We start from the raw sequence: 26670 nt of genomic DNA, 5'->3' as shown, positions 1-26670 counted from the left end.
CACCAGAAAGGTGGAGCACTGACAGCGACAGTGAAGAGACAACTACATGAAGCAAGGTTCGTAGTTTTTTATAGGTGTCACGCATGCTCAGGCAAACAACTGATCTCACTTGATGACCACGAACACTCACTGTCACAATGCGAGCATACCCTTCGCGCCGTGTCGGAAACTTGAGATGAACATGCGTCCAGCAACACTACACACGCAGGAACACAGTGCACATCGAGGCACCAACCTTCTCCACTTGCCCTTTGCACTTCCTGCGATTACCTCCTAAATACTGTCCGTATTTACTGTCCGTAATACTGTCCGCCAAGCGTGGTCACGGCAAGCGCAGAGGAGGAGACGTGCACTAGGAAGTGAAAAATAGGAGCGCATACTCGTACCGCAAGTGTGTTCACCACTCCTGCACTGTAGGAATCGTCAGCTCTCGTGTTTCTCCAAATGCTCCGCGCTGCCGCGCAGCCCCGCAGCCTCTGCAAGTTGTTCACCAATGCAACAAATGGCACAGCAGCATTTCCTGCACACAGCATCCCGGCTCCTCAATAGTGTGTTTTGCAGCTCAAACTTTTCATGCAGAAGGATGCTCACAAATAACTTTTGCCTCGGGCAGCATATTTAGTTTTTTGCTAGATTTACCAACCATACAGGCTCCAAGTATAAGCTTTAAATCGCCAAAAATTTCATTAAATTGAAACTGTGTCACGAAATTACTTAAGCTAAATAGCGGGAAAAAAATGTATACACAGTTTTCAATGGAACTAAGATTGGAAAATAAAGATAGCATGATGCATCACTAATTTAGTTAAATAGGGGTTTGTTATGTCGAGATTATTAAGAGTGCAACAGATATATCAAGGGTGCAACATGAAGTTAATGCTGCATTGAGTCGCATATTGTTTTGCAAGTCCTGCTTACAACACGATTCACTGAGTGCATCAGTCGTGATTCAGTCAATCCTGGATATATTGAACTCGAAGGGGATTGCAAAATAAGTTCAATAGAGTCGAATGTCGATAATTCGAACTTGAAAGGGCCCAAAAATTTGTTCGAATTAAAAGAAGGACTTGTTCTTGAAGTATTCATGCATCATAGCACGATGCACGAACGGTGCAAGTAATGAAATAATGCGGCGCGCAAGCACACAGCGAGTGAGGATCACGAAAGTGCCCATGCCGGCCAATGCTCGCTTCCCAATAACAGCAGAAAACAAAAGTTCAAAGAGCGGACTAAGCTGGCACCAGGCAGGCTGGGCTAGCAGCACGGAGGCGGGCGCACGCGAAGACTGTCGAAGGTGAGGGAGTTACGAGGGAAGCGTAGTTGCAAGGAAGGGCAGGAAGGAAGTGAATTTGCTTCCCGCCAGCTTGCTGGATTGCGCTAATTACCTCTGCCATCAAAGCAACGAAGTTGCCGGACTGGGCCTCTGCTGCTGCTTCCCTCTGTGTGCTCGGGTGTTCTAATGCGATAGCTTTTAAGAGCCCATGTCACAGAAGATCCAGCATAGGCATCGGATGTCATTTCGGCAAAAAGATTTTCGAACCACCCATATCCAGGCCCTCCATGTGATGCAAGTAATTTACTTAACTAATTGAATTTCTCAAGCTAAAATACGTGGAAGAATCATAAACTACAACTTGCCCACAACTTACAGACATGATAGCTCTCGGATTGTAATTTGAAGTATTCGAGACAACATAATTCTGTTACACGAAAACTCAAAGAAACCTCTTTTCCAGCATTTCTCCCATTCACAGACCGGCCACGGTGTCCGCCACTTGCGCGCACTGGCACGCGAATGTCTTGGGAGCCATGGAGCGGCGCACCCGTTTCCTTGCCATATGTACTTCCAGCTGGCGCTTGCCTCCGTCACATTGTGGCCCACGCAAGAGGCCGCATTTCTATCACAAAGCCCACCTTCGTGCATAGTGTTCGTGGCCAGCGTTTCCCGGTAAATATTACAGTTACATACACTCCAGTTGCTGGGAGTTAGGGATCTTTGAATGCTACTGCGTTCCACTCTTAAAGGTGAACCTTAACCCTTTGAGGGTCGATTTTTTTCGCCCTATGCAACTGCCCAGGGTTGATTTTTTTTATTGCAGATTCGAATTCTTCTTGGGGACTTATTTTTAAAAAATGTACCGCAATTTTTCTAGGGTGATCGTAAAGTGAGAAAAAAATATTTTGCATTGGTATATATGTACTCTTCATTCTTGAATAACAACAACAACAAAGGAAATAAGCTTATAAGAATTAAAAATTTGATGCATTGTTATATACATAGTTCAAGGCTTTGAAAATGCACACACTAAAATATTTCGTAAGACTCAAATGTTCCTACTCTTGCATTAATATGTACATCCATCCATAGCGTAATTGAACGGCGTAGATTCACACACTCATGAAAACTGTGTGGTTGTGTGCCCACGAAAAAAGCAAGACGTGACAAACTTCCGCTAATCTTCATCTTATCGCCAACCAGATGCAATTAGTTTTTGCGAGTGTCAAAAAAAGAAAGAAAAGCAACGGGAACGCATGCACGGCGGCATCCTTCCTATGTGCACCCCTGCGAGCACTAAACGAGCGAGAAAGAAGCGGTCACCCTTCGAGCGATTAGTAACGAGATAGCCATCAGTTTTGCAAGCGCAAGAAGCCGAAACCACCCGTGGAACGAAGCCCAAACCGCTGGCTGCCTACGCGCGCGTCAATGCGCGAGCGGTAGTATATAGGCTCGCGGGAGCAAACTGGCGCTAAAACAAACCATGCGACGAAAGCCGAGACAGGGAGGTGCGTCAAAAAAATTCCCTGTATTCCCACATAGTGGCAGCACATGCCAGGGAATAAAAAAATGTGGAAATTGGCGAGCTTTCTAAACATACAGACGGCGCCGTAAATATATGACATCGACCATTTTTGGACTTGTTCGTGGTGCCGTATATTTACGTCATTGACCCTCAAAGGGTTAAGTGTTGCAGTAAAACACGTGGGGCTAGTTGGTGCATAGCTTTCATAGCTTTCAGCGCCTTGTCCTCTCTGTATTCCTTCTTGTGTGTCGTCACTATTGGCACTTCACCTATTGAAAGGTTAAGTGTCTTACAAATTTTTTTCCTTAATCTGCTGACAGATCGGCGCTGTGTTTACGTTCTTCGTCCTGCCTTCTTAACGCAAGTCATGCCTTATCAAGAGGACGAAGTCGTTGCCACTGATCATAATCGTGTTGGTATGCTCCTTTCTGTTGCGGAGTCGCCGCATTAAAAAAACAAGAAGAATGAGGAATGAGGTACAGGGTGTCACCTTCGCGCCCTTGTATTCAGGGTCTGTCTTGTCGTGCAGAATCGGATATGGTGCACTGTCTCTAACAACCTTTCCATCGGGGTATATCGGTTTAGACACGTCACTGTAAAAAAAAACAAGTGCGAACGAGATCAACCAAGCCAACCAAAACAAGCGCGAGCAAGAGCTGACGCGAGCAGATGACAGTGCAAAACAAGCGGTCCGGCTGAACCAAATTGCGAGTAGGAACAGAGCGGTTGGGCGAGTCTGCATGATACTGCAGTTTCCCGCGTGTACGTCACTGTAGGGGCCACTCTTATACAGTAGAACCTGGATATATCGAACCCTGATATTTCAAATTATTGATTATATCGAACACACAGATTATCCCCTTGAATATTCTGTATAAACGTGTAGGAAAGTTGCGTCGTATATCGAACTCTAATTTCGTAGGTCATTAGATATGTTGAACCGCTCACCACGCACTGGAAGGTGCGCTTTCCTCAAAGGCGTAGGCATCTCCCGCACCTATCTGTGGTCGTTCGGCGCACGAAGTCGTGCGACATTTGCGAGCCACGTGTGCGTAGGAAACCGGCTTGGCAACGGCTGGTCTAGAGCAGCGCCTCAAAGGCCCTCGAATCTCCTGCGGTCGTTTGGCACACGACGCCACGTGACATTTGCAAGCTCTTTCTCTACTCTCTCTGGCCTTCCCTCTTTTCTTTTTCTCCTTCGCAGCAGTACGCAGGCACCAAAAAGCCAGATCAACGCGTGCCAGACAGAATGCCCATCGCTTTCCCTTGTGCGTGGTGAACATTCCATGGGTGGCGTGTGTGACGTGCGGCTTTTTCGTGTAGTGCAAGCTATGGCAGCTGCAAATGTAAAGCAAGGGGAAAAATATGGACTTTGCAACCATGTTGGCCATCATACAGAGTGTTGAAAAGGGCGAGAAGTCCTTAGTGGCTGATGCATTTGGCATTCCACGGAGCACTTTAAGTATGCTGCTCAAAACCAAGGAAGACTTCAAGCTCAAAGCAGCTGAGCAAAGTCACTCTGGAGCGTGTCATGTGTGCGCTGCGGCTTTTGAGAATGTTGAGCAAGCATTGTATGCATGGTTTCTGGAGGTCCGAGCTAAAAACATTCCCATGGATGGCCCCATGTTGATAGAAAAGGCAAAATGGTTCCACAGCTGCTCTCGGCGAGGAAAACTTTTTCGGTGGCACTGGGTGGCTGCAGAGGTTCAAAAGCCGCTACAGCATTGTGGGAAAAGCCATTTCAGGTGAAAGTGAAGCTGTCAGCAGCCAGGAAATGCAACAGTGGCTTTCCGAGGAGTGGCCGAAGATCGCCGTGAAGTTTTCTCCCGCAGAAATCCTCAATGCGGATGAGAATGCACTTTTCTCGAAAATGCTGCCATGCAAGACACTCGACCTCCAAGGGAGCACATGTCACGGTGGGAAGATGAGCAAAGTGCGCGTCACGGTTTTCCTCGAAGAAAATATGCATGGTTCTTTCAAGGTGAAGCCATTTGTGATTGGAAGAAGTATGTCACCTCGGTGCTTCAAGAACTGCAAGCAGCTTCCAGTACGCTACAGCTTTAACAGGAAAGTGTGGATGAAGCGGCAGCTTTTCTGAATGGCTTCGAGGTGGGACACTGAATTGGGCAAGCCAGGCCGCTAAGTTTGCCTTCTTGTCGACAACTGCTCGGCCCATCACACCACTTGTGAGCTGCAGCATATAAAATTGAAAATACTCCCACCTAACCCAGCAGCGAGGTTGCAGCCGCTGGACCAGGGTATCATAAAGGCAATGAAGGTCGGCTACAGGAGGAAACTTGTTCAGCGGCTCCTAATTAACCTCCACATGGGAGTCAATCTGAAGTTGGACCTGTTGGGGGCCATTCAGATGATCACTGGCGCCTGGAACGACGTGAAGCAGGACACAGTGGCCAATTGTTTCTGCAAGGCAGGTCTTGCAGTGGCCGTAGACGAATGTCTGGAAGCCTCAGACAAATACAGATATTTGCACGAGGCATTTCGTGACTTGTCCCATTTTCCGGGTGCTGTTCCGCGTGAAGTGACTGTTGACGATTTTGTCGACGCTGACAGCGACGTTCAAGCTGTAGCCGCTCTAGCTGATCATGGCACTGTGGCGGGAATTGTTGGCAGCCAAGAGGAAGCCGATTCCAGTGGTGACGAAGGTTACCGTGGTCACGAGGAATGGCGCCTGTGCACAACCACTGAGCTGGTGTCAGCATTCAGCCTGATTCGGCATTGTTGCTGTGAAATGGAGGGCACAAGATTATGGCAACTGGAAAGTCTCGAGAAGATCGAAAGCAGCATTTTCAACTTTATTTCCCAGAGATTTCCCAGTCAAAGATTAGTGATTTTTCTTCTGTGAAATAAAGTGCGCCTTCATGTTGCGCTATGGACCTTGCTGCTCTTGAATGCTCCGATAAGCCACCATTTGTTGCGACCGTGAACGGCGTCTCAAGCCAATTTCTCTATATCGATTTATCGATATATCAAACTATTTCGCGATCCCCTTCGACTTCGATATAAGTATCCAGGTTTGACTGTAGGTCTCCTCTGCTTGTGGCCCGCTTGCTGCTGCGGCAAGCCACGAAAAATCGGCCCAGGATCGATCCATCCCGCGGCCCATGTTTTGCCGCTAGTGTGGCTGGGGCATTACGGCACGATGCAGTGACTCTTTCAAATGGCAATTGCCACTTGTGAGAGGTGAAATTTCTGCTATGTTTCTTTTTTCTTTCATGCATGGCGTTGAGGGGCCTCTCCTAAGCCTTTCCTCTAGGGTGGAGTCAGAGCAATGCTTGTCGAAGGCGCCACCGCGTGATTTGGCGCGCTGCTGAGAGCACTGTCTGAGCGCAGTATGCTTGAAATAACCATCGTAAATGCTTGTGTATTTGAATTACCGGCCGTTTCTGCCTACTGAAATACACATAACTTTAACAGGACCATGGCATCACTTCTAAAAAACCGGAAGTTTGAATTAAGCGTGTTCGAATTGACGAGATTTGACTGTATATCGATAATTCAAAATACAAAATATGCCTACCTGAACCTTATTTGAAATCTCTGCATGTCATTGACGGTTTCCCCGAGATCGTGAAAAGTGGGAATTTACTGATTGGCGTTGCCAAGGCCATGTCGAATGCACAAAAGTTTCATTATATTTTTTGCACATGAAAGTCAGAAGATGCTTGTGCTGAGGAATGGTCCTTGATATACAGAGACATGCATATTCTACTTAAAAATTTTGAGAAAATCTTTTGCGTTTACCGCTGCACTGTTCTCACTCAAATTTCACAGAAAGATTGCATTTCGGAGTCTATGTTGTTCAATGTAACACTTGACCCAGTCAATACCTGGTTTTTAAGAAAGAAATGCGAAATTGCTTTCATTTATGGGGATGCAATCTGCTTCCGAGATGGTGCTAGCATAAACTTGTTTGTCCACCTGCCCGTGACTGCATAAAGTAGCCATTCAAGGAATGTTTCCACGTGCTGCCTAATCCTCTGGAACTGGCAGCAACCCTCCCTGAACAGCCACTTTCTGTAGCTGCCGGCGACTGAAGTTTGTGCTAGCACTGTATCAGCAACAGCTTGCATCCCAAAAACGAAAGCAAGTTTGCTTTTCTTCTTCTTAAAACCAGGCAAGTAACTGTGCCAAGTGCAACATTGAAGGCCGTAGACTCCAAAATGTGGTCTTTCTGGGAAACTTGAGCAAGAACAGTGCAGCAGTAAGTGCGAAATCTTTTTTTCAAGGATTTTAAGGGAAATATGCCCGTCCCTGTACTGATGGCAACACTAACCATAGAAGCCTGCCTGGCCCAGCCGGTAGAGCAGAGTGCGCATTGTGCATATGTAAATGCTTCTAGCATGTTTTTATTCAGAATGAGGTGGAAATAGACAAAGCTCGGAAGCAAAACCAGCCTGTATGGAGTGGATATACAGCGAACTGCCATCAACATATTTCTACTGCAAATCGTGCGTGAACGTGCCCAACTGCGTTCCCCATTACACTATGCCATCTAAATGGCTGATCATCATATTTTCGCAATGAGTCGACCAGGCAGACTATTGTGTCGAGTTTCTGTATCAAAAGAGACTCTGTGCTCTCGCTTCATCACCAGTCATCATCGCTTCAAATCCGCCTGTCTCTTCGTGCGTGCCACTCAACACTCTGGCACCTCGCAGTTCGCTCTTCCTTTCCGGCTTCTGCATCGGGACTGCCAACAACACACCGATGCTGTTAGATTCGAAAATGGCATTCAGCTTGCAGACCATCGGAGCCTACTCCTTTAACCCCGCAAGCACGCTCAGTGCAGACTGTCAGGTGATGAGTAGCGCAGCGATGAGCCTTGCGCTCCACTGCTGCAATGCTCTTTTCGCGAATTAAGTGCGGATGTGGAATGGTGGTGGTTTCATTAAATCCAAACTGTAATACTATAATGTAAAAATCCATTCATGTAGAGGTTAGGACGTTGTGGTCAGCTTCGTTTTGACCACCCGCGGAATGCTAAAATGCGGTCCCCCCCCCTCCCCCCCCGGAGAAAAGTCTTCTACAAAAAAATAGACCCACTCCGGCACAGACGTTTCTAGTAGGGCATTATATGCCCGCAGCCTCTCAGTGGAAAGCTTGTCCTCTACACTTTCTTGTGGAAAGCCTATCAGACCGGTAGGTCTTTCGTGTTCTTAAAGAAGAGTGGCGATCTGTTTTTGCTGATAATGAATTGTTGCAGCTTGCACAAGCTATCCATATTCGCAGGGAGCAAAACTAACCTTGCTCATCTTTCCTCTATTGTATTTGCTGCCCGTCAGCTTCAATGTCTTCTTTGACAGCATCAGTCAAAACATTGCCATTACAAATCCGTCTGCTATGATTATTTCTGACTGCACAAGAAGGATCGCATACCTGTAAGAAGCGCACTTACGGGGGTGCGGCACGGCGCAGTGTTCAATATTACTGAATGTGGCAGTGAACAGGAATTCGATATACGCATAGTGCAGAATAAAGGAAAAATCAGACATCCACCCGTCCGTAGCAATTGCTACAAAGGAAACCCATACGGGTTCCTCGAAAGAAAAGCCTGTGTTCAACTTCGACTTCGCCCTGCCATCTGCTAGCCGCCTGGTTAGCTCAGATGGTAGAGCGGCTGCCCTGGAAAGGTGGTGGTCCCGGGTTCGAGTCCCGAACCAGGACGAATTTTCCTTCAACTATGAGGCTTTTCTTTCGAGGAACCCGTATGGGTTTCCTTTGCAGCAATTGCTACGGACGGGTGGATGTCTGATTTTTCCCTTTATTCATTACTTCTCTCCACCTTGCAGGTTTTCGCAGAACTACTACGTCAAACTCTTGCCTTTGCTTGTGTTGTCGACAAATTCGACTTCGCTCTGCCATCTGCTAGCCGCCTGGTTAGCTCAGATGGTAGAGCGACAGCCCCGGAAAGGCGGTGGTCCCGGGTTCGAGTCCCGGATCAGGACGAATTTTTTCTTCAACTATGAGGCTTTTCTTTCGAGGAACCCGTATGGGTTTCCTTTGTAGCAATTGCTACGGACGGGTGGATGTCTGATTTTCCCTTTATTCATTACTTCTCTCCATTTTGCGGGTTTCCGCAGAACTACTACGTCAAACGCATAGTGCAGTGCTATACTTCGGCATGGAATTTCCAAGGGGATGTTCAATATAGACAAAAATGAGATATATCCGAGTTTTATATATCTGGGATTGTCTGTGTGTGTGTCTCTCTCTCTCTCTACACACATATATATATATATATATATATATATATATATATATATATATATATATATATATATATATATATATATATATATACACATTCAAACCAGTGGTACCTCCATGGACACAAAAATAGATCCCAATTATGCTAACATTTTCATGGGCATGCTAGAACAGAATTTCCTCGCTACTCGTGACCTCAAACAATTCTATTACAAATGCTTAATCGGTGACATTTTCTTAATTTGGTACCATGGTGAAGCTGCATTACTTTCCTTCATTACCGACTTAAACAATGCCGCACCGTCAATTTCCTTTTCCCATTCCTATTCATCACTCAGCATAAACTTTCTTGACGTCTTGGTATCTCTGTGCAATGGTAACTTAACGACAAACCTTTGCAGAAAACCCACTGACCGATAGCAATATCTGCATTTCAAAAGCAGCCATGTCCAACATTGCAAAATGAGCATTCCCTACAGCCAAGCTATCCGGTTCAAAAGAATTTGTTTGGACAATAGTGAATTCACTTGCAACTGTAGCCAGCTTCGTAACGCACTAACCGTACAGAAATACCCTTCACAAATAATTGACGATGCCCTTAAACGGGCCGACTGTCTTGACCGGAAAGAACTCGTCTGCACAGACAAGCGATCAGCGTCGATTTCACGAATGAACCTTATCCTAACACACTCTGCATCTATTCTTAACGTGTCCCACATTCTCAGGAAGCATTATAACTTACTGACACAAAGTGACCGTCTTAAACACATTTTAACGGAATCACCAAGCGTTGTCTATCGTCGCTCTAGGAATCTGCGTGACCTAGTAACTACTTCCAAGACTAAAGTGATTGCTCCTGCTGGTTGTCATCCCTGCAATAAGCCCTGTTGTAAAGTTTGTACACACATGACCACATCAAAGACTGCTAGAAGCACAGCATCCAATTTTTCTGTTAAAATCAACGGCGACTTCACTTGCGACAGCACTAACATCATCTATCTGCTTGAATGTTCAGTTTGTCATATGCAGTATATCGGTCAGACCGAAAAATCTTTTTGTATAAGATTCAACAACACAAAGCACACGTTAACAGCTTGCCACACCTTCCATTATCTAAACATGTAAACATGTTTGACTGCCAGGTCATAGGTTTGACAATATCAGTGTAACCATAATACAATCAGGTCAAATTGCACCATGATCGAGAAGTACGAGAATCCTTTCTCATCCATAAATTTAACACTGTGTCATCCAGTATCAACGAGAGAGTAGGAAAAATGTCGTGCCTTTCTGCCATATCTTGATGTGTATGTTCTTGTACAGAATTGACAAAGCATGCCAAATCAGTTTTGCCATGTCGCAATTGATATTATTCTGCACTTCATGTGCAATCACCTTGACACCTTAATGATATTTCATGCAGATAATTTATCATGCTTAAGTTATATTCGCTGCTGTACTTTTTTCTTTCATTATTTGCAAGTGTACATGTGCATGTACTGCTGATTATGCCCACGTACGCATGCCCATAAAAGCGGCTGCGTGCTTGTATCTGTGTTTATTCTGACGAAGGCCGTGCCATGGCTGAAACGTTAAAAACATTATAATGCAATTTTCGTAAGTGTGCACCTTCATTTCTTCAACTACCTATGCACCGGACCTACAGAACTTTTCATTGATATACACACATGTATATATACACACTTCTATATATATATATATATATATATATATATATATATATATATATATATATATATATATATATATATATATATATATATATATATATATATATATATATTGACTGTATGAAAAGTCACTTTCCATTCTACAGCACTACCTGCCGGGTGTGAAACAAAACCATAGCTATAAAAGTGACCAGCATGATTGTTACCCCCTGCACCCCTTCGACTTTCGGCAGTCGCATTTTATAACTTACTGGTATTACTTTCTTAAGCTACTACCAATCACACACACTGAGTTCTTACCCTACAGACAGTCTTACAGTGTTTATGACTACATTACAGTTTTCAAGCAGAATGTGGGCGTTGCGTAAGGATTACTTTGTTATAGCATGACTCTGATCACAAATACAATTAATCTTAACAGCTTAACATATAATTACAGACTCAATCAGCCCTTGCTCATGCTGTAACCAGGTGGAACATTTCAAACAATAATGCAAGTATCCAACTTGCCAAGTATAGAAGCCTATTTTAAGAAAAGATTTAATTGCTAGTACAAATATTACCTTCCAACAAAAACTAGACCATAATTAAAAACAGCAAGAAAAATACCTGAAGCTGTGATTTCACCTATCAGCGGTATATTTCAAACCTAAAGCTACAGGCATTTCACCAAAGCAAACAAAACTTTCCTGATGCTAAAAAACATTTATTCATAAGTGGAGAGATCAGTGTAAGTACTAAATCTATGCAAACTCAAAAGCTTTTGAAGGGAAATGGCGTAACAATGGAAAAAAATTATACTTAAAAACATCAAACTTTGTAAATAATATGTTAGCACACCGGTGTCACAATCAAAATGCTCCTAGAAAAAAAAAATTTAGGACTTCTGTATCCCCCATTACAATACTGACTGAAAATTTGCTGTAAGCATCTAAAACCCTGTTTAAATAATGGTGCTACATGAATATGGCAAAGGATACTACAGGACAAAGAAAACAGGCATAAAACATCATATCTCACAGTTGCAACGAGCCCAGTGCATTGGACAGAAGCTGTTAATGTGAGTACCACAGCCTAGCGCACCAAATATAAAGTCACAGGTTATGGGTTACAATGGGAAACATACTTGTCACACCCTATCATATACATACATGACTATAGGCATAGGTGGAACAGAAAAAAAAGCTATATAAAATGCACTTTTGGCAGAAACTGCCGAAATGCGTGTCAAATAATGCCCAACTCTAATGAGCTTAATGACCATGGAATGACGAACGTAATGAGTCATACTCATCTCTGAACCCCAAATGACAAACACAGGAGCACAAAGAAAGCTTTTATAGTACCATGTCCTGAAATTAGCAATATTAACACTTCTAGAATGTGTGTATTCTGGAACTGAATATCAGAAATGTTGCTACAGCGCCTTGCTTTTTTTAGAACAGTTGAAATGAACCAGAAACAGCACGAGTAACAAGCGAATCACTTGAAAAAAAGTTATGCCTTGAAAACAAAAAATGTGTGTCTCCGCCAATCAGCATGTATACTAATAACACTGATAGAGATACAAACGTGGGGGTGTGTGGTTCACCAATCCTCACGGTCATCTTGAAATGCAATGACCACGAGGACTGGTGACCACCTATGACAAGTCACATTAATGACCACACTCGTGACATACCCCAATCGTGACACGTCAGAAATTCTTCTAGTTGCTTTTCACAAGGCTGCGCAAAAACCACGCACTGCACCGGCACCTGCATTTCAATGAATGGTGATAACACAATGCCGCTTGATTTCGAGTTCACCTGAGTGGCTTTGGCTGAACATAGAGAATAAGAGTGTGGGCCAGTAAGAGTTGCAGCAAGACAGAAGAGGAAGAGAAGCTTGTCTTGGTTGTACGTGGTACATAATTACAGCACTGTGCAGTTAGTGCAGTTGAACCCAGAATTGTTGAGCACAATTCACTTGCACAATTCACTTCTACTTGCTTTCTGGTTGCTTCTGGTTTGGGGAATATCACTCCTCTGGGTTTTGAATTTGACCTGCAGCCCCACCTTAGCTTGCTGAGACTTCACCATGCGAAACTTGACTCGTAAAATGTCTTGATTAGCACTGTACTGATACATATTAGCCCAAATGTTTGCAAGATGCATCACAGACCATTATTTAAGCCCAATAGCCTCCTCATGTCTGAATGGTACTGGCAGCTAGCTATTTCAGCACCCTATATAGCTGTTCATAATTTTACTCCTGTTTTTCTATGTGTGTGAGCTGTTATATTTGAGTCTACTGTCCAAATTCACCACTAGCCTAGTCACTGAAGGCCAAGGTACAAAACTTTTTTAAAATGGTGACAGTACACATCTCGTATGACGCAAACATAACTCAAATCCAGTCTTACTTACCACAAAATGATATTCTTGCACTTCAGTATACCAGTTGTTTCACCACAGACTGCCAAAAAGTCCATGAGAATATGCCGTACAGACACCTTTGTTTTCAGCAACCTGTTTTCATGCAGGCCGACATCAGAACTTGCCCAACATAAGGGATCAGTTCATTAATAAATTTATACTTACTAACTGTATAACTTATTAAAATCAAAACTGCACCCTAAAATCATTAACTTTCTGAAAAGTTAATAAAACAATAAAACAGAGGTGTGCCACTGATATCAGGCACTTTCTGACGTCCGTTAAAGCGAATAATGTGCTGCCAAAGGACAGAATCTCTACTTACTATCTAAGCCTAGTTTCTTGCGAAAACCCTTAGCATTGCATCTGCTAGTTCAGCCTTCTATATCCTGGCTACTTTTTACAATACCTCTAATCATAGAAAGCGAAGCACAGCTATTTATGTGGAAGTGCTGCAACCTTAGTAGACTTGGATTGTTATTCTACGTCTTCAAATGTCACCAAGTGCCTAATGGAGCAGCAGGCAAGCAAAGTTGCTTGTTGTGACACTGTTGCAACACTTTCTGGTCATTGCCACTAATTTTTGTGTAAGTTTAGTCCTCCTTGCTTTGTTCTTTACAGATCACAGAACAAGCACACATGCTTGTATGTGCTCAGAACTGTCTTCAAGGCACGATGGAAAGATACCCGAAACGTGAGAACAGACAAATACTTTGTGGCTGCTATAGAAAATGTTGGCCAAGGATTATTGGCTGGCTGTAAGCTAAATATGAAGTACAACAAAGCTGCTATCATTTGAGTCACATTCTGAACACGGGTTACTTTCGGAGAGGGAAGGCAAGGTGCTATAATACAGTATCTTGTAGTGCTTCAGCTATAGTATCCATCTGTGCGATACTGAGAAGCCTTTCTGGAAACAAAGTACAGTGAATCGTACATCATTGAATGAAAAAGTGTTCAGCACAGAAAAATCTAAATGTGTTCCTAGCACACAAAGCATAGGCTGGTTTCGAAGTCTTCCAGCCATCTGGCCAGCTTCATACCCTTCCTTTTGTACGTTACATGGAGTTAGCTTTCCACAATTAGCTGATGAGGAGGGCCTAATGCAAAATGAGAAAATGTCCAAGGGATGCACACCTTGTGCTCTGCAGATTAATGCACCATTATGTGTCCCAGAAAACATAAGTCTGATAATACATATAAACGCCAGTCACATTCTACATTAACAATTTATGATAGCCACACTCAAGTATGCAGCTTAAGCGTGCTAAGAATTAGATTCAGCTTTGTTCAATTAGCATGAACAGGACTGCAATATTTCGCTCCGTAATCAGTCAATGTAAAAAAAACACACACACAAGCAGCCTAGAAGTTGCAAGGGCAGAAACAATGGCTGCAGTTGGTGCAAATGGTGGCTTCAATAGCTAAATAACGACTTCAGTGCAAGGAAATGAAGCCATTTCGAAAAATGATAAAACGGGTGCTTTTTTCTTTTTGTTTTTTTTTTTTTTGCACTTCACTGCTATGAACACTGCAAGCCCATGCATTGCTGATGTCATCAGATGAGCAAGCCATTATGCAAAAAAGAGGAGAGGCGTGCAGACAGGACACAAGAGTAGAGAAGTGGACAACACGAACGGCGTTCGTGTTGTCCGCTTCTCTACTCTTGTGTCCTGTCTGCACGCCTCTCCTATTTTTTTCATAATGAATCCTTACCAACTAGCTCAGCTTTCTGTCGTTCTGAGCAAGCCATGAATGTTTCTTTTTTTTTCTGCAGACAATGATGTGTGTTCGATATTTTAAATTAATTTTTGTATGTGTTCAACAGCTTGCCTGACCCTTGGTCTCAATGAATGTCACCTACAAGCTTCTAACAGTGCCATTCTGTTAAAAAGCCAAATTAACAATGTCAAAAGGAGACCACTTTTTACGCTTGCCCAAACTCCACCTCTGTTGCCTAACAATGCACACTGCAAGTATCAGTAGCCTAGGGTCTCATGCATACAGGACATGTCAAGTTGCTGAATGACACAGATGTGCGCTGAAACTTCCAAAAGACAGTGAGAGAATCTTATAGCGTTTCCTGTGTCATTTTCAATGAAATGAATAAAAAAAAAGAGCTTATAGCTCTTTGCTCCTCAGGGAACTATTAAAGAAAAATTCTCCCTAGAATCAGCTCTGTACAGTGCTAGAACATTTCAAGAAAACAGACTTCTGTGCCCTCACTTCCATAACAACCACACATGTTAACATTAACAAAGTGATCATCCATGCAGCCAGTAATGCGAGGCAGAGTGCAAAGCAAGGATGTGTGTCAGCCTGCTGTTCTCTGTACAGCCACAGACAATGGTAAGGAACAAAATGATGATGAGACTTAAGGTGAATGGAAAATGAAGGGGCCCTCCTGAGAAAGTTAGCCTGTTGCCGGTCTCCAAACGATGATGTCCGGAGCGATGTGAAGCAGCAAGCTGACGACGCTGACTAGACGTCCACAGTGTCGTCGCCTTCTGCAGTTTCAAGGAGTATCTTCGTCTCCGGCGATGACTTCTTATGCCTGCAATGACCACATGGTGCGTGTGTGCACAAGCATGAGTGAAAGTGTCCGCAGAAATAAAAGGATGATAAAAAAAAGTGCTTAGGGCCACGAGCCAAGCACACTGTTCACACATGTGGTCACCTGTACACTGAAACCAGAATACACTACACCAAGCTTGTGCAATACCATGTTTGTAGTTCACTATTTCTTTTGAAGATTTTCACATTCAGAACCCTTCATATCAATATTACCTATAGGAAAAACCACCATGCAGAATACGAGTTGCAAGGTGTAGTTTGATAGATAGTGCAATAGGCAAAACTTGAGGGCAGAACAACATGATCTATACAGTCAAACTTTGACACAATGAAAACATGTATTTTATTTATTTATTTGTCACCTAAAAGGCCCCTGGGGGTTTTACATACGGGGCGGATCAAATGTGCAAACTAATTCTTTCAATACAATTCTTGAAAGTGGCAGAATGGGAACAGGCATAACAAATTAATGAAGTAAATCTAGAATGCTTCTTACAGATATTAGTGCGTAATCATTATAGTATGCTTACAACAAGGTTTGACTGTATCAATGAACATTTGCAGCTGAATCCTTAGAAAACATGGAGCAGTAAGTGACAGTCTCTGTGAGCATGCAAGGCTTGGAAAAAAGTGGGGAGGGTGGTAACATTAAATTACAGTAACTTGGCATAGCACTGCAGCACTCATAGTTATGCCCCTCTCCTTCATAGAATATTGTATCCCCTACCTCGGATTGATGACGCCCTTGACTGCCTCCACGGTGCTCGCTATTTCTCCTCTATTGACCTTCGCTCCGGCTATTGGCAGATTGCCGTGGACGATCTCGACCGCGAGAAGACTGCCTTTGTAACACCCGACGGTCTTTATCAATTCAAGGTGATGCCGTTCGGCCTATGTAACGCTCCTGCCACTTTTGAACGCATGATGGACTCCCTTCTTCACGGTTTCAAATGGTCCACGTGCCTGTGCTACTTGGACGACGTTATAGTATTCTCCCCACCATTCGCTACGCACCTCGAGCGCCTCTCAGCAGTCCTGGACGTTTTTCGGCGAGCCGGTCTGCAACTCAACGCATCGAAGTGCCAATTCGGCCGTCGTCAGATTACCGTCCTTGGACATCTCGTTGACGCGAACGGAGTGCAACCGGATCCAGGCAAGATCCATGCTGTTACGCACTTCCCTGTTCCGAAGTGTGTCCAGGATGTGCGCAGCTTCATCGGCCTTTGCTCGTACTTCCGCCGTTTTGTCAAAAATTTCGCGGCCATAGCACGACCACTAACCGAGCTTTTGAAAAAAGACGCCCCTTTCCAGTGGGGCGATAACGAGGCCTCTGCATTCTCGCTTCTCATCGATCTTCTCACAACGCCTCCCGTTCTGGCCCATTTCGATCCTTCTGCGCCTACCGAAGTCCGTACTGATGCCAGCGGTCACGGAATTGGCGCAGTACTGGCACAAAGCCAGCGTGGCCACGACCGTGTTATCGCTTACGCCAGCAGGCTCCTCTCGCCCGCGGAGCGCAACTATTCTATCACTGAGCGTGAGTGTCTGGCCCTAGTTTGGGCGGTTGCGAAGTTTCGCCCATACTTATATGGCCGACCCTTTTCCGTTATCACAGACCATCACGCACTTTGTTGGTTATGCTCATTGAAAGACCCTTCAGGAAGACTTGGTCGCTGGGCCTTACGCCTCCAAGAATATTCGTTCTCTGTCACCTACAAATCTGGCCGACTACACAAGGACGCTGACTGCCTGTCTCGCTACCCGGTAGACGAGCCTGACGACGCCGACAGTAGTACCGCCGACGGCATTTTCTCTGTGTCTGCCTTCGCTAACATCGCCGATGAGCAGTACCGAGACCTATCGCTGCGAGTACTCATCGAGCGTCTGCGCTCTACACCTACCGACGCATCCGTTCGCCGATATGTCCTCCAGGGCGGCATTCTGTACCGAAAAAGCTTCCTCCCTGAAGGCCCTGATCTTCTTCTTGTCGTGCCAAAACATCTACGACAGACTGTGCTCTTTGAGATGCATGACGCACCCACTGCAGGACATCTTGGGGTAACCCGCACGATCGACCGCGTCCGCCGCCGCTTCTATTGGCCTGGTCTCGCTCGCTCCGTCCGACGCTATGTTGCTGCCTGTGATCCCTGCCAGCGTCGGAAAACGCCTCAGGTGCTACCTTCCGGTCATCTCCAGCCGATCACCGTCCCTGTGGAACCGTTTTTTCGTGTTGGATTAGACCTCCTCGGTCCCTTTCCCATGTCATCCTCTGGGAACAAATGGGTAGCCGTCGCAACTGATTACGCCACCCGATACGCTATCACGCGGGCTCTACCTACCAGTTGCGCCACTGACGTCGCGGACTTTCTCTTGCGTGACATTATCTTAGTGCATGGCGCCCCGCGACAGCTGCTTACTGACCGTGGTCGTAACTTCCTCTCGAAAGTTATCGCCGACATTGTGCATTCCTGCTCTATTCAACACAAGCTGACTACCTCATACCATCCTCAAACCAATGGCCTGACAGAGCGGTTAAACCGTACTCTTACCGACATGCTGTCCAAGTACGTTTCGAAGGACCACCACGACTGGGACGTTGCCCTTCCTTACGTCACCTTTGCTTACAATTCTTCCCGGCACGACACCGCCGGATTTTCTCCATTTTATCTACTCTACGGTCGCGAACCGACCTTGCCCCTTGACACGGTACTTCCTCCTGCTGCGACCTCAACAACCGAGTATGCGCGCGACGCCATCGCCCTCGCCGATCATGCACGCCAGCTTGCCCGTGCTCGACTGACGGACTCGCAAACCACGCAGCAGCGTCAGTACAACGCCCGCCACCGTGACGTACAGTTTTCGCCTGGTGCACTCGTGCTCCTGTGGTCGCCCTGTCGTCACGTCGGACTTTCCGAAAAGCTCCTTTCGCGATACACAGGGCCCTACCGCGTGCTGCGCCAGGTGACGCCTGTGACTTACGAAATTGCTCCTGTGAGCTCAACCTCGTCATCTACTCTGGTGTCTAGTGATGTCGTGCACGTCAGTAGGCTCAAGAGCTACTACACTGCTTCAGAGTCCGGCCTTTAGTCGCTCCGGGACGGCGCTTTTGCCGCCGGGGGTAGTGCTACGGGGTAGTATTCCCAATGACGAATAGCCGAGTAGGAAGAAGACGACGATTGGAAGCTAGCGCGGGCTGTTGCCTCTTGGTCAACTGCGGCGTCTTGCCTTGTAAATATACTTGTAAATAGCTTTTCATCGGCGTCTTCCTACGTAACAATATTATGGCCATATTCGACTGGTCATTTGAGAGTGCTCTGGCCGTGCCCCAAAATACAGCCTACTAAGCCTTACTCCAGAGAGTGAATCAGTCATAACGATCATGAAGCACAGTTACCTCTTTTATAGTTTTATATTCTCACAATGCAGCCTAAAAGCTGTTTTGAATGACTGCAACAGCATTGCCAGAATGCTCGGAAACAATCGCTTGGGTGTGCCACCAAATAACACTGCTCACTGCATGCTGTATTTATAAACCCTGCTGATGATTGTGCAATCTTTAGAGAAATATATAATCCTAACAATGTTTCACTTCTTCAATCTGACCCAGACGCTGTGTTTACGTGGTGCAGCACTTGACATATGGAACTTAACAGCAACTAGAGTGCACTAGAATATGGTTGAGTGGGACAAGCGGCTGGGGCAGTGCATGCATTGCAGTGAGGTGCGCAACGACGAAAAATACTCTGGCAGCACTGCGATCAAAGTGGATTGGGCCGCATCAAGGTCGCGCCATTGGAAACTGCTGGCGATACTTCTCGGAAGGGTCCTTCATACTAATTTGCGCGCTGGTATATGCATTCAGACTGCTCAAACAGTGTTTATAACTGCATATGGCGTGTATTTATGCCTTAGGTACAGATGCCTTTCTTTTTCTTCATTTCATTTTATTTATTTTTAATGACGCTCAGTGAGTGTGCGTGCATTGCAGCCGCAGTGTCAGCTTTGATTTTACTACGTTATTGTATGGTTCCCTTTGGAGAACATATTTTTCTTGCTCTACAAGCAGCATGTATCTCCTGTGTATATTTTTTTGCGTACAGTTTTCCGTCAGTAAGTCTTGCGAAATGCAGACGGAAAAACATATGCTTTATCTTTATGCTTTATGCTTGCCGCTTCAAACAAATATAACATATCTGCCCCATCTGGCACCCTGTACTCAGATTTACGAGAAGTATTGTTACAGAAAAAAAAAAAAACTGCAGTGCAACATTCCATTCATGTTTCTGTCTTCTTCGCATAAAAAAATGCTGAGTAATTGGCACGGGTTCTTTTATTGCGGTCAGACCTCGGGTACAGTGTACTAGCACCCTGTACCTCGGGCACCGAAAACAGTTTTAGGTACCATTATATGTGCTAATCTTTGGCCCGTAAGCCATGTGGACTTTTTGTCGAGTCCGTGCTTTGAAAAAAAAAAAGAAAAAGAAAAAAGGCGGCACAGTAGCCTACAGTGAATATAGCGTTGCACAGATAAGCTCGAGCTCACGAGTTCAAACCAAGTCACGGAATTCCACGGGAACGAAATGGAAAAACACTTGTGTACTTCTGTTTAGGAGCACATTAAGGAACCCCAGGTAGTGAGAACTGAACAGGATGTCTCATAATCATATCGTCAGATGTGAAATGCCAGAATTTGCTTAATTAAAAAAAAAGTAGCTGCATCCTTCGGCTTTTTTCTAGGGGTGTGAACAAAAGAAATTATTCTCTAATCTGATTTCTCAGAAAAACATGTCACGTTTATATGTCATACCTAAATGTAATGCCGTACCCAACTATACGTCCACTCAACTAAGCAGCTTCTGTATTATAAACGGCTGCTGTGAGTTATCCGGTGCACTATCATAAAGACAATAATGAAGCAATTAAAGGAACAGTACGCCTCTGCACAACAGCCACGACTCTCCAGCAGCACAATCATTCAGAAAAATAGGACTCAATTGCATCGGCCTCTTACCTTTGAAAGTTCAAAAGTGCTGCTATGTGTTGCATTTGAATAGAAATGGCTATTTGATAATTTTTAATAATGAATTCTAAAGTGAATATTATCTGAACAGCAAATACCATTCGATTGGACTACCTATATGTTTCTACTTCATTTCGCCTGCTGGCACATTGAAGGAGATCACCAGACAGGCCACAGAGATTACATTGGTATAGACTTCCCGGTCTCCCCGATTCAGTTTGAGTACATAGGCAATATCTTTTCGCTAACACTATTGTTCATATTAACATCCAATAATTGCCTTGATTTCGATTGGTTCACCTGGAGCTGGTGCAGCTTTTAAAACAAGCACGCTTATTCCGGTTGGGAGTTTTCATTTTTTCAATCAGTGCGTTTAGAATATTGGATAATTCTTTCTCTTACATATACAGCGTGTCCCAGCTAACTTTAGCCAGAGTTTCAGTGTATTGACTTGTCATCATTATTTTTTTTTTTATTGCATCTCTGTACCACTCCTGCACGGGCTGTGAAGGGCCTGCAGTATATTCAAATAAAAAAAAAGTTTAAAAATATGTGACTGCCGCATAGCTGGACAGAACCAAGGTAATTTTTGCTGTCGCTTGGAGATACTAGAATTATTTTTTGCATTCTGCATAATTATGTAATTAGCCTTAATTCATTAATAAACTTCTCAAATATTATAATTAGATGATAAGTGTCAATGACAAAATTGTAGAGTGACATGAAAAACTTCCGACCCAGCTTTCTGTTGCTCAATACGTGCTACATAAACTTTTTCTGAGCGTGAAAGAAGCCCGTGAATATGTGCAAAGTGCCTCGAGCAGCCAGTCGCGCGGCAATTTTGCATGCATTTTGCATGCTTTGGCCTCATGTTTCATGAGGCCAAAGCGCTCCAACATGAAGGTAATTATCCATACCCCATCGGGTCTGCTCACATCGACATTGAAATCTCCCACGATGATGATAAATGTATTGTCAACGGGCTTATTCTTCCCAAAGACATGCACGATAAACGTTTCGATATCTTTCTTGGATGTAGCAAGACGGACGTACACAGTCGCAATCGCCGTGCCGTTGTGGAACCTGACGGCACAGGCGTTGGCATACATGGAGGCGACTGCTTCATCTACAACAGGTAACGGGTAAGCTTTGACACCGCCAACAAACTCATTCTTTATGTGGATGGCGATGCCACCGGCCTGAGTGTGGTGGTACACAATATGCAAGGTCTTGGTATATGTCGCGCTTGCGTTTTGCCTCCCTGGCCTGATCATTGTTGGTGGTATTTGCTCGACGGTGCCGCTTGCACCGATGATTTTGCTCACGTCTGTGCTCGACATGTGTGAGTTGCTCTTCTTGGGGAAGAGCTTGACCGGCACTCGATGTTGTCAGACTGGGTAAAGCGGCAAGGGCGGCCTCACGTTGTTGGCTCGCCCATTCACACTTCTGTACGCAGTGACACTCACTGTATTCCCGCTGTTCTTCTTCCGATCGAACAACACGCGTCCTGCCCATGCCACAAGTGATAAAGGCAGTGGCTCGATCTCCAAGTCACAAGGCAATGATACACAATGATTGGGGTGGATAGAGGCAATGACATTTTATTACAGCACAGCTATGCCAATCACGGCGCGTGATTCAAAGGAATACCATTTAGAAAGGACGAAGACTGCATTTCTATTGTAACTGCCATTGCTGATAAGGCGGCATGCTCTCTTGCTCCGGTCGAGATCAAGATAGCGCATTGTGTGCCCATTAAATCAGGTCATCAAAATATTATTGCCAGGTTTTGCTCTCGCGCTAAAAAAAAATGATTTCCTAGAAAAGGCTCGCAAGGCCAGGATGGATACCGGCAGTCTTAGTTTCTCTGGAGAGAACACGGGGCCCATTTTCGTTAACGAACACCTTACACCTGACAACAAGAGGCTGTTTGCGGCTGTTCAGGCCTTAGCGCTTCAAGAAAGAAAAAGGATGGTGCTTCCTCTGGATTAAGAATTGCCGTATTAACACACGCAAGTCCGAATAAAGCCGAGTTCACCGCATTAACTGTGAAGCGGACCTTTCTGTTATCTCTTAACCTGAATCACGTGCATAATGTCAATCCATCCCCAACAGACCCCTTATGGCTTCATACTTCATACCGTCCTAACTAGATTCTTATCTTAAACCTCCTTGCTGATCCCCCGTACATATTAATGCACGCAGCTTACGGAAACATTTTGATGACATTTATAATTTTTCTATCATCCTGTCAAAACCACTTCTCGATCATGTGTAAGTGAAACCTGGCTCAGTGAAGCCGATAACAACTTGTACTCTTTTTCATCTTATACACCAGAATACTGTCACCGGAGTGACAGCAGTCATGGCGGCGCAGCTGTCTTCATTTCATCAGAGTTAGAGTATTCCAGGCGTCGGGACTTAACAATTAATCAAGTAAATTGCAAATCAGTGTGGATTGAGCTGAATGCATCATTTCTCTATACTGACGCAAAAATTTTGTGGTTGGTTCTATTTATCTATTTATCTTTGTCATCCATTAATGATTTTTGTTTAGAACTAAACCATGTTTTGCACACGCTATCACTAGAACGCAAAAACATCATTATTATGGGTGACATCAATATTAACCTGTTAGATGTTCACAGTTCATCATACACTACTTTTACAGATACCGTGAATGGACATGGCCTCGAATCACTTGTAACTATACCTACTCAGCGGAATACTAATGGTCCGGATAAACTAATTGACCACGCATTGTCGAAACTCATGATTACTCCTGGATCTGGTGTCATTGAAGTTTCACTAACTTATCATTAACTAATATTCGTGCGTATAAATTCCAATATGAATATTCAGGATATGCATGTTAAAGGAAAAACATCTCGACAAAACTTCATTTGTTAGGAAAATTGCCTATGTTAATTGGAACCTAATTACGTTGCAAAATAATCCAGAAATTGCCTTCGAATTGTTTTGCAATATAATTTCAAACGCTCCTTCCGAATTAACAACAATAACCACGAGTAAGAAAAGGTTCGCTTTTCCTCGTCCGTGGATGACCGATAATCTTCTCAAATGCATGTGCAGAAAAGATAATATTTATAACAAAACAAAAAAGAAGCGATTTAATTTGACCCTGCTGACTCGTTACAAGTGCTACTCAAATATTTTGAGCAGGCTTCTTAAAAATGCTAAAAAAAATTATTATGAAAAGGAAATTGACCGTGCTGGCAACGATTCTAAAAAACAGTGGGAAATTATGAGTTTTTAACTAGAACATCACCAAACCCCGCCATAACTGCTATTCAAGTTGGTCAACAAACCCTTAGTAATCCTTCAGCCATAGCTAACATCTTTGTCGATTCATTTTGCCCCGACCAGCCACGTCTCTCAGTTCACATCGACAAGGCTTATTGTCGTCTGCCACACAGTTTCTTTCTCTGTCCAGTTTCCCCAGAAGAAGTGCGCATGACCATTCTGAGCTTAAAAAACATGGGAGCTGGTTAAGATAACTTCAACTGGTCTCATGTAAAGCTTATAGCTCATCTTATCGGTGGCACACTCTCATACACAATAAATCTAATTTTCAAAACTGGCGTCTTTCCTAGCTGCTTAAAAATCGCCAAAGTTATTCCTGTTTTCAAAAAGGGCAGCAAAAACTCGTTATTAAACTACCACCCTATATCTATTTTATCATGTTTCAGCAAGGTAATTGAAAAATTATTTGTAGTACGTTTAACTAGCTATTTCACAAAGTTCAGTATTTTGTCATCTAATCAATTTGGCTTTCGATCTGGTTATACAACTGAATTAGCGCTCATTACTTTAACCGATCATCTTAAAACAGCCATTGACACAGGTAAATTGGCTGGTACCTTGTTTATTGATTTTTCCGAAGCTTTCGATTAATTAAATCATGACATACTTTTTGCTAAACTAAACACTGTTGGCGTGTGTGGTCCAGCACTTTTCCTAATTCGCAGTTATTTACATGATCGAAAACATGTCGTCTCTACTTCTGATACTCATTCACATACCAAACTAACTAACATAGGGGTTCCACAAGGCTCAATACTAGGACCGATTTTATTTCTCGTGTATATAAATGACCTTCCAGAATACATTACACATTCTAGTTGTATTTTATATGCTAACGACACAACAATTTATTCTTCTAACACTTCCTTGGAATCGCTAATATCTTACCTTAATGTTGACGTGGCTAAAATCATTAATTGGTGCCGAGATAATATGCTCAATATTAATGCTACTAAATCGAAATTTGTAATTTTTTCATCCCCGCAAAAAACTGTACAGGAGAAGCTATGCATTAACATTGGTCTGACTTCACTTCAGGCTGTTGACCATGCAACATTTCTTGGAGTTGAACTCAACAATCATTTGAAATTTACAACTCGCATATCCTTCATCATCGTCAGCCTGGTTACGCCCACTGCAGGGCAAAGTCCTCTCCCGTACTTCAACTACACCGGTCATGTACTAATTGTGGCCATGTCGTCCCTGCAAACTTCTTAATCTCATCCGCCCACCTAACCTTCTGCCGCCCCCTCATATCCTTATATACATATCCTTATTAACCTGTAAAGTGGCATATGGTATCAGAATACTAATCAAAGCCCGCCCCTATTTTCCTGTACGTATATTAATTTCACTCTACTACGCATTTCTTCCCAGCCACATCTCTTACTGCATTTCTTCTTGGGGCAACTCACGCAAATAAGAATAATCATTTACAGCCATTTTTTATCTAGTGCGCTGTCATTACTCCGCACATATAATATTTTGTCAGTAGTGGATTTAAATAAATGTTCTCTTAGTGTCCTAACGTATAAATTTTGTCAAGGAGATATACCAATTTCATTGATAACAAAAGACCAAACCCCACATTTCACTGGCACTCGATTTTCACGCCACAATAACTACCTCCTACCGAAACCAAGGACTAACTACGGCAAATTTACTGCATACTTTTCGGCAAGATCAATATGGAATTCACTACCACCCTCCATTAAGTCGTCCCCTTCCATTCATTTATTTAAGAGGAAACTTCGTCACCACTTGTTGGGAACATGATTGTGTTTTTTTTTTTTTTACGCTTCTGTATGTGGAATAATACTCCTAGGACCTGCCTTTTGTGTTTATACTTGATTGTTATTACTATGACTTGACTTTGTTAATACTTTCTGTTCCATAGGATTGCTACTTACTGCTGTTGTTAACCCTATTAAGTGTACTTTTTCTATGTATATTGTTGGATGTCCCTCCCCTGTCTTTGACTATGGGACCTCCTAGAGTTACTTTTTATTTTTTATTTTATTTTCACAATACTGCAGACATCTGTCCAAGCAGGAGGGGGCTACATGAGCAAATACAAAAAAAAAGCAAACATACAAATATATACAAGGGATACGGTCAACAAGATTCATCAAGTGGGTGGTTGTAACCAGTGTGAATTTCCAGGTAGGGCATTCCAATCATTTATTGTTTTCGGAAAAAATGAGTTTTTGAAAAGGTTTGTTCGTGCAAAGATCGGTTTTAAATACTGGCTGTATTTGTGGCGGAAATTCGAGATGTGTCCTTAACAATATAGTCATGCGGTTGTATTCCTAGTTTCCCGTAATAAAGCTGGCGAAAGAAATTTAATCTGGCAGTTTTTCTTCGATCAATTAGTGGTTCCAAGTTTGTGGCTTCCAGCATACTCATTGGGGAATCACATCGTTTGAAGCGCTTATAAATGAAGCGCGCGGCTAACCTTTGAATTCTTTTTAGTTTTTCAATACCTACCACTGTGTGAGGATCTCAAACGATACTCGAATATTCTAAGAGAGGCTTAACGTATGTTTTATAGGCTTTTAATCTTAATGAGGATGTGGAGTCACCTAATTTAAACTTCTAATCCTAATCCTAAAATC

General features: G+C 43.7%; 1 protein-coding gene across 3 annotated transcripts in view; it reads right to left on the bottom strand.

The window, feature by feature from the left end:
- Positions 1-14793: 14793 nt before the first annotated feature.
- LOC142568471 (solute carrier family 53 member 1) overlaps positions 14794-26670 on the bottom strand; it is a 345150-nt gene continuing 333273 nt past the window's right edge. For 2 of the 3 annotated variants that reach the window (XM_075678397.1, XM_075678395.1), the window contains one exon: positions 14794-15691. In XM_075678397.1, the coding sequence (XP_075534512.1) occupies positions 15619-15691 (73 nt within the window). In that variant the 3' untranslated portion in view covers positions 14794-15618. The remainder of the gene's footprint in view (positions 15692-26670) is intronic. The other variant, XM_075678398.1, reaches the window with a different exon arrangement.

Source organism: Dermacentor variabilis, unplaced genomic scaffold (assembly GCF_050947875.1).
Source record: "Dermacentor variabilis isolate Ectoservices unplaced genomic scaffold, ASM5094787v1 scaffold_19, whole genome shotgun sequence".
Taxonomy (NCBI): domain Eukaryota; kingdom Metazoa; phylum Arthropoda; class Arachnida; order Ixodida; family Ixodidae; genus Dermacentor; species Dermacentor variabilis.
This window is presented reverse-complemented; position numbering and strand designations above follow the sequence as displayed.